The following is an 8,683-nucleotide window of genomic DNA, read 5'->3' on the forward strand; positions in this document are numbered from 1 at the left end:
AAGTGACTGGATCTCGTACGACGAACGTTTGACGTCATTTCTTCGCTTCAACAAGGTCCCCGAAGAAGACAAGGTACACGCGTTCCTCAGTTTCATTGGACCCAAAACGTACGGCCTCCTCAAGTCCCTGACCGCACCGAGTCTGCCGTCCAGCAAGACCAATTCGACGAGTTGCGGAGGATACTTGGCGACCACTTGGCACTCAGACCGTCGGTGATCGGTGAGCGATCCAAATTTTACCGTCGTTCACAAAATGAAACCGAATCCATTGCCGACTTTGTGGCGGAACTACGAAAGCTCTCGCAGTCGTGCGACTTTGAAGGATTTTTGGACGAAGCTTTGCGTGTTAGGTTTGTCTGCGGTTTACGGCGAGTAGACATACAAAAGGGTTTTGTTTGCGGAAGATAAGAAACTATCGTTTGCAAAGGCTGTCGAAAGAGCCTTGGCAATAGAAACCGCAACGAAAAATGTCGCGGAAGTTCAAGGGACAGAAAAAAAACTTTTCAGACGTGCATAAATTCAACGCGACAAGGAAACCACTCCAGAAACAAGTTTCAACAAAACCGAGCGGCACAGAAGGGAAGCCGCTCTCTAAGCATTGCTTCCGATGTGGATCGCCGAAACACATGAGCAAAGATTGCGTGCACGCGTCAGCAACTTGTTTCGGCTGTGGAAAGAAAGGACACATCCAGCGGATATGTCAAGCTGATGAGCGTGCAAACGAGTCGAACCGCAGAAAGAACTTGAAAGTTCTGAGTAGAGCGTCTGACGCGGCACTAAACGGAGTCACGTGTCCAGAGCAAACACCGATAAACGTCCGCGTCATCGTCAACGAAACGCCCCTCGAGATGGAGCTCGACACGGGAGCGGCGGTGTCTGTAATATCGGCAAAGCAGCAACAGCGATTGTTTCCTTCTCTGCAGCTGACAGCTACGGCGTTGCGCCTCCGGACGTACTGTCAGGTTGAAATGAAAGGCGATCACCGGCGCGCGTGCCGCTCCGTACATTCTGCTCCGCCTGTCAGCGATTGGGGGAACCCTCGGCGCATGCGCTGTTCAAGTTGAGGGTGCGAGGCTGCGTGTTCTACTGTTAGGTGCTCAGCTCCCGGCTGGCGCACTTGTGCTTCTCCGCGGCGCCGCTGAGGGTGCTCTAAGCCGTTGCCGCTGGGGTTCAAGCTCCTAGCTGCCATCGCCTCGCGCTCGCCGAGCGAGCGGCAGCGAGGAGCCGACATTCGGACGCCCCGCCGGAGCCGCCGTGCTCGGCGAGCGCACGGTGATGGCAGCCAGGAGCTTGAGCCCCAGCGGCAACGGCTTAGAGCACCTTCAGCGGCGCCGCGGAGAAGCACAAGTGCGCCAGCCGGGAGCTGAGCACCTAACGGTAGAACACGCAGCCTCGCACCCTCAACTTGAACAGCGCATGCGCCGAGGGTTCCCCCGATCGCTGACAGGCGGCGCAGGATGTACGAAGCGGCACGCGCGCCGGTGATCGCCTTTCATTTCAACCTGATAGTACACTGGAGCACTTGTGGAACCGAAAGGTGTTGTGGGCGTAACAGTCCAACAGAACGGGCAAATACATGTCCTGCCGTTGTATGTTATCGAGCAGGGAGGGCCACCGCTCCTGGGCCGACAGTGGCTTCAGCATTTGCGCTTGGACTGGAACACTATCTTCACGTGCAACAAGCTTTCCTCGGCGCTCGGAACGACTGACAAGGGAGCCAAAGCCTAGAAAGAGCAAAACTACCTTGGCCACAAGCTGAGTGCAGCTGGCATCCACATCACGACGGAGAAGACCGACGCCATCAGAGCTGCACCCGCACCAGCCAACAAACAGCAGCTTCGTTCACTGCTCGGAGCTATCAACTACTACGGCAAGTTTCTCCCACGTCTAGCGACGATGGCACACCCACTGTACAGACTCCTGCGTGAGGACCAGCCCTGGTCGTGAACCCGTGCCTGCCAGAACGCCTTCGACGACATCAAGCACGCCCTGGCTTTTACGGAGGTCCTGGCCCACTACGATCCAAAGATTCCCCTTCAGCTGGCCTGCGACGCGTCACAGTGCGGGGTAGGCGCCGTACTTTCGCACATCTTCCCAAATGGAACGGTTCGTCTTGTCGCCTACGCATCGAGAACGTTGTCGGAGACAGAGCAAAAGTACAGTTAACTGGAGAAAGAAGCGCTCGCGCTTATCTTTGGTGTAAACAAAGTTCACTGTTATCTGTACGGCCGCAAGTTTATACTGATAACAGATCACAAGCCATTGCAGACGATGCTAGGACCAAAGACTGGAATCCCGACGATAGCAGCAGCACGCCTTCAGCGTTGGGCCGTGACGTTGTCCGCATACACGTATTCCTTGAAGTTCAAACCTACAAGTGAAAACGTAGAAGCAGACTGTTTTTCGCGCTTACCACTGCATGTAGTTGACTCCGACGAAGCTGATGAAACGTTCTATTTTTTACGTCTGCAGTCCATGCCTGTAACCAGCAAGGACATCTCACGAGCGACCGCGCAAGATCTTCTTCTTTGCAAGGTGAATGAGTTGACGAGCACGGGTTGGCCAAACTTTGTGCAGGATGCGGAACTCAAGCTATTTTTCAACAGGCGGACCCAGCTCACACTGCATCAGGGATGTCTCCTTTGCGGCATGCGTGTCGTCGTACCCCCAAAGCTCCTGCCTCTGGTTCTTCAAGAGCTCCACGACGGACATCCTGGTCTGGTGAGGACAAAAGAACTGGCCAGAAGCTATGTTTGGTGGCCTTTTATTGACTGTGATCTCGAGACACACGTAAAGCAGTGCAAGCAATGTCAAGAGCAGCACAACGCTCCGAACAGTGCTCCCTTGCATCCGTGGTCTTGGCCGACCGCTCCTTGGAGACGTGTGCACGTTGATTTTGCCGGACCTTTTCGTCAGCGCACGTTCCTTGTTGTCGTTGATGCCCATACTAAATGCCCAGAAGTCTGTGTGATGAAAAGCACAACTAGCCAGAACACAATTATTAGTCTCCGTGAGATGTTCGCGAGATTTGAATATCCGGACACAATTGTCTCCGACAACGGGTCACAGTTCACCTCTGCCGAGTTCAAAGCATTCATCCGAGAGCTGGGCGCACGCCATGTCACAACGGCCCCTTATCACCCCAGTTCAAACGGGCTGGCCGAACGTTTTGTTCAATCGCTCAAGAAAGCATTAAGAAAAGGGAAGAGCACAGAAAGCCTAGACGAAACTCTTCACAAGTTCCTGCTGACGTACAGGAACACGCCCCACGCCACGACAAAAGAGGCCCCGGCGAATCTGATGTTCGGTCGACGCCTGCGATCTAGGCTAGACATTCTTAAACCGATGATAGAAGGGCGAGTTGGGCATAGCCAATTCGTGCAGTGCTACCAGCATCCCTCCACGCCCCGTTCTATTACGGTCGGCGATGCTGTGATAGTTCGTAATTACAGGGGACAGCCAAGATGGGTTCCGGGCGTTGTGGTACAGCACAAGGGACCCGTTTCCTACACAGTGAAGGTGCAAACGTCACGTGGCCCCGCAGTGTGGCATCGTCATCAAGATCAGCTGCTGCGCAGTGTTCCCAGCGTCAACCAAAAGCAGCAGGCAGAGGACACCTCGTGGGAGTGCTCTTCTACACCGGCTGCCAGCAGCACCCCTCTCGGGACCGGCAGTCCTCGAGGGTCCTTTCCTCAAGCAACGCCTGCCGAGATTGCTGGAAGTCCGCAAGCGGCACCAGCCATCGTTTCGCCGCCTCCTGCTCCCAAAGAACCCGAAGACCTCCGGACCGCTATTGCCCGACATAGCACTGTTTTAAGCGGGAAGAAATGTTATAGATAGCGGCGCTGCCTATAACAGTTTATCAAAAGCCGCGTGTGCTCACGTGGTCCCGGCAGCTTCTAGAAAAGCAAGCGCTCTCGCGCCTTGCAGTCCTTCTCACGCTTGGTACTGGTCAAGTTGCACCATGTAGTAATAAACGCCTACTCAGTCTTCAAGCTGTCGTCTACCTTCATACACAACAAAAGTTATGCACACGCACCCTCGTCATTTTCAAGCAGGCAAAAAACAAAACAGAGAACGTTAGGACTTGTGTCATTGCCGGGAAACATACCAGGCAAGCTGGCAATTGCACGCGCTGCCCACACGAGCGACACGGGCTTTTTGCCTTTATGCGGCGCCGTCTTTTTCCTTTATGCAGCGCCGTCATTGATTCGCAACATCTTTCTAGCCATTTCTCACGGCTCATGCGTTCATTGTGACCTCGTAACATTGAGTATCTTCCATGTATTTACAGAATTATTCGTTTTTTCTTTTTCGTGAAACGCTTATAGACTTGGTTTTCAGCGGAAGTGAAGCCTCAAATAGCGTTACCGTGAATTTCCCCACTAAATTTAGCAGGCAAAATTACGCCACATGGATTCATGTCAAGGTGAACTAAACGCAAGTTCAGCTGCTCCGCTAGATTTAGCTGGAAAATTGACTACGCTTGACGTCAACACCAATTCAGTTCCCGCGATATATTTAGCGGCGAAAATGATAGCACGTGATTTTATGTCACGTGACCTGTACACAAATTTGGTGGCCCCGCTAAATTTTTCTAGAAAAATTGACGCAACTTGAAATACTCTCGCGTGACTTACAGATCACTTAAGTTTTTCCGCTAGATTTAACGAGGAATTGGACTTCACGGGACCTAAACATAAATTCTGTCAATGGTGTGGAGTGGACTGCGGTGGAGTCAGTGGGCTGGAGTCAATGGGGTGGAGACGGTTCGAGAGACCTGGAGGCACGGCTCCCGAATAAATGGTTGGAGGAGCGCTAAACCAACAACGTTTCACGTAGCAACAGATTTTCAGGGCAATTTGCGACTCCTTTTTTTTTTTCCTGTGGAGCTCTTAAGGGCTAGTTTCCCCAGGATCGTGTTCCCCGCAAAGAAATGAAGACACCGAACTCTGGACACCTACCGCCATCTATGAGCGACGGCGGCAAGCCACGTATCTGGTTGCCGCAGTCGCTCATAGATGGCGGCAGCCTTTCCACCCTGGCTTGCCGACTTGCAGCCGGCCATTACTTCCATTGTACAGCTCCGCTGGTCTTCCTTCTTCACCAGAGTGGAAAGGCTGAAAGCTTTTTGTTTCGCCACATCTGTTTCTTGCCGGCTAGCGTAACGGACAACTTAAAAAAACGTAGGGCGTGGCTAGTTCCCGAGTGTCTCATTACTGCCTCGCGGCCAATGAGATTGCGGCCTTATCCGATTCAAACGTCGAAGAGCCAATCAGAAAGCCAGTAGCGTAACATCTGTTTCTTAAGCTGTCCGTGAATATCTCGCGTGCAAGTTCGTCTGCTTCTTGCGTAGTGGTCGTCGGAACGCAGAGCTTTGATTGGTTTAGATTGCAACGATAAACCTCAATGCTAGATCCTTTGTGGTCTACCCACTGTCCTTCCAATTGGAGCCAATCCGAGCTCGGCATTCTGACGTCGCCGTAACCCCTGCGCGTAAAGCAAACGAACTTGCGCTGCGCGTAGCTACCCACAGCTGTCCCGTATACAGTTGACTTCAACATACCAAATTAAAAAAAGAAAAAAAAAAAAGAAACCTAAACCTAAACACGTGTTTAATTCGAAGTGGTTTCTTTTTTTTTTCGTAACACCTTCAAATGCTTCGTTTGTTTCGCATTTTTTTGAAGTGTGCTGATTTAGTGATTTTTGATGATGTCCAGATAGCATGCCTCGTCGAAAGTAGCTCATTTAAAGTTAACTATTCAAAAGTAATAGGCCGATCCCAACAGCCATTGTGACTACGGTACAGGTACTGAGGGAACTCTTTCTGCGCAACCTCGCTCGATCTCTACTTGTTGAGTGCTCTCGTGCACTGTCGTCTGCTTTCTGCAGACTACAATTATGGCGGCGTCACACATGCGCCGAACGCTTAGTGAGATCGCTCCATTGAGAGCCTAGTTATAGCGAACGCCGTTCATTTTCCTATATAGGCCTTTCGGCAAAGAACTTTCTTTGGGCAACACTTTTGGTCTGGCAAAACCAAAAACCTTTTCGCAAAACCTTTTTTTTTTCTTTTCTGCTGTGCGGTGAGTACCTTGTGCAGAAAAGGTGTGGAAACCCCAGTAGGAGAAAATGCGTGCAAATCGCGCTGTCCACGTTCACCCGCTTTCGCCCTGCGACGAGGGTGTCCCCGCTGTTTCAAACGCTGCCCACGACGATAGATGGCGGCAGCTGCTCCTACCATTTCGAAAAGGGAAACCGCCGTGTTTGTGTGCGTCCAACCGTTCCAACTACGCAAATGCTGTCGGCGCCAGGGTCATTGGATCTTGGGGGTGATATTCGGCACATTGTAAGAAGGGAGAGTCTCAAATGTTACTCGCATTGGTTCCCATCAACGTTAGTAAAACACTCAGTTGGGAAACTCACCGTCGAAACCTGGGCCGCTGGCGTCCACCGAGACCGAGCTAAATGCGACGCCAGCGCCACTCTTTATCGTTTGTCTGTACTGTGGTCACCTTGAGCTTTTTGAAAGCCTGTTTTTACGTAAAAACAAACGGAAAAGACTCTTTTTGTATGAAACTTATTGGAGTTTAGTACAAAATGAAGGGCGCGTGATGTTTTTATAATCTTTAGTTTGCAAGGTTCTGCGGAACAATTAGTATTGTTTTTATACAACCATGCCTCAGCGGTCCTTTCAGGTAGCGCGTCCTGACCTAGGTGCATTTTAACTTCTGTAGTTCGACGCGGCGCGTCCGCCCGGGAGACGGGGGTGGCACCCCTGTAACCTTTTCCGCTATATCTGTTCTTAAAGCCAAAATAGAAGTCACGTGCAGTTCCTCGAGTGGCCGCTGCGGGAGAAATGGTGGCGTTGTGTTGGTCATTAGCTCGGTGCTCGGAGACAGATTGGGGCCAATTTTTTCAAAGCTGTCTCTGTGGGAGTTTCCCAACTGAGTGTTTTAGTAACGTTGGTTCCCATCGTTTGTTTTTTGTGCGAGGGGTTCCTTAGACGCGCGAGAAAAGTTTTGAGACAAATTTGAAGGCTTAAACCGTAGCCACATTGCCCACGCAACTTACAAACGACACGGCGTTCGCTGCACACACGATGAAACAATTATCTGCGCGTCAAACCAATGTCGTACGAGGAAGAAGTACGCCTTTGTGTCAAGTATTTCCAGTGTGATTGCGGCGTAGGGCTTTTGTGTCCCCCCAATTCATTTCGCTCTATTATCATTAGATACGCAGCATTTGTTTTTACTCTCTTACGCACTACTTTAATGAATAAAATGTTAAATGGGAGGGAGTGTTACACAAAGCACGACTGCGAAAGGGAGCAACAAAACAAAAAGCAACATCAATAGCGTTTGGATTTTTTTTTCTTGCTGCGACGTTTCATTACTTCGTCGTATCTTTCACGGCTGTCTGGAAGTGCTCTTTTTGCGGCGTGTTTCCTCTTTACGTTTTGTTATTTGCGGGAATCCTTTTTTTTTTTTTCTCCTGTCCTCTAGCGGTGACAAATTGCGGCATTAATCTCGGACCCGAAAGCATTCGATAGCTGACTCGCCGCCCCGGAGTCCGCTAAGCTACTTGCGAGATTTATTTTAGTTTATTTTTGTTCTTTTTTCTATTTTGTGCATATTTTTGGCTATGGTGTTGTTGTAAGGTTTGACGTTGATGTTTTACTCTCGCTTTTTTTGCCTCTTTGTTGTTGTGTTTTGGCAGGACAATTGAAGGACAAGGCCTGCGCTTTGACGTCATCGTCAGTGGATCCCCGACTTGTCCGAGAGGGGGAACACGCTCCAGCTGGACGAGACTCAGCGGCGTTAACCAGACAGAAGCTCACCGGACAAAAGCTCAACCTATATTTTGCCGGGTCCTGAAAAAAAGCTCACTCATTTTTGGCGTACCCCGGCGGGCAGAATCTCACTTTGCTTTTTGATAAGCCGAACGAAACTTCACTCGGGGTAAAATGGACTAAGCTATACTACGGGCTACACAGGGTCACGTCAACGACCCTCTGAAAGTTGTACTCCTTTGAATTAGGACGAGGACAAGTAGAAGATACAGACAAGCGCTGACTCACAACTGATATTTAGGGAAGAATCAAAGGAAGTGTCTGTGTCTTCCACTTGTCCTCGTCTTTAGCGCTACCTTTAATTGTGTAAAGTATATCCAACCAGCCCGTCACATATGATCTTAGTACTGGACCAATGCGGAGAGCGAGTCGTCTGCTTCCTGTGCAGGGGTTGCGGTGACGTCACAAAGACGCCGAGCTTTGATTGGCTCTGATTGAAGGATAGTTGGTAGACCTCAAAGGCGAGCTGCCTTGAGGTCTGCCCACTATCCTAGCAGACGAACTTGCGCTCGGGCTAACTCCCGCGAAGTGTATGTCATACGGGTTCCACGAGCTCGAGGTTCATGAATATCGAACTGTCTGGGGTATCGAATGTCTTCAACGAGACCGAGTGTCGGTTGTTACGACAACTTAGTTTCGAGCACGCCAGGGTGAATTCCCGGTGAAGGGAGTTCGGAAGGCAACGAAGCGTCTTCAAAATCATCCGGGAAAGCTGTGTGGGAACTATCGGCCTCACTTAGACACGCCAAAACTGCTGCAGGCAGTGAAAGGCAGTATTTGCGTTTAAACAATCGAGCAATAAGCATCCTTTTCTTAGAGAAGAAACGTACC

The 8,683-nt window shown here is 50.6% G+C and overlaps 1 protein-coding gene across 1 annotated transcript; it reads left to right on the forward strand.

Annotated features, from left to right (window-relative positions):
• The first annotated feature begins 467 nt into the window (after window positions 1-467).
• On the forward strand, window positions 468-1,728 carry LOC121835469. The gene is made up of 2 exons (XM_042289700.1): window positions 468-962; window positions 1,510-1,728. The coding sequence occupies exons 1-2, from the start codon at window positions 468-470 to the stop codon at window positions 1,726-1,728; spliced, it is 714 nt and encodes a 237-aa protein (XP_042145634.1).
• The last annotated feature ends 6,955 nt before the right edge of the window (window positions 1,729-8,683 follow it).

Source organism: Ixodes scapularis, unplaced genomic scaffold (assembly GCF_016920785.2).
Source record: "Ixodes scapularis isolate PalLabHiFi unplaced genomic scaffold, ASM1692078v2 PGA_scaffold13__105_contigs__length_92229423, whole genome shotgun sequence".
Classification (NCBI taxonomy): Eukaryota; Metazoa; Arthropoda; class Arachnida; order Ixodida; family Ixodidae; genus Ixodes; species Ixodes scapularis.

Bases quoted from the DNA above. Each gene is read 5' to 3' on its own strand.
- LOC121835469 (XM_042289700.1), top strand. From the start codon at position 468: ATGTCGCGGAAGTTCAAGGGACAGAAAAAAAACTTTTCAGACGTGCAT. The intron at 963-1,509 runs GTTGAAATGAAA...TCAACCTGATAG, and splicing joins GCCTCCGGACGTACTGTCAG to TACACTGGAGCACTTGTGGA.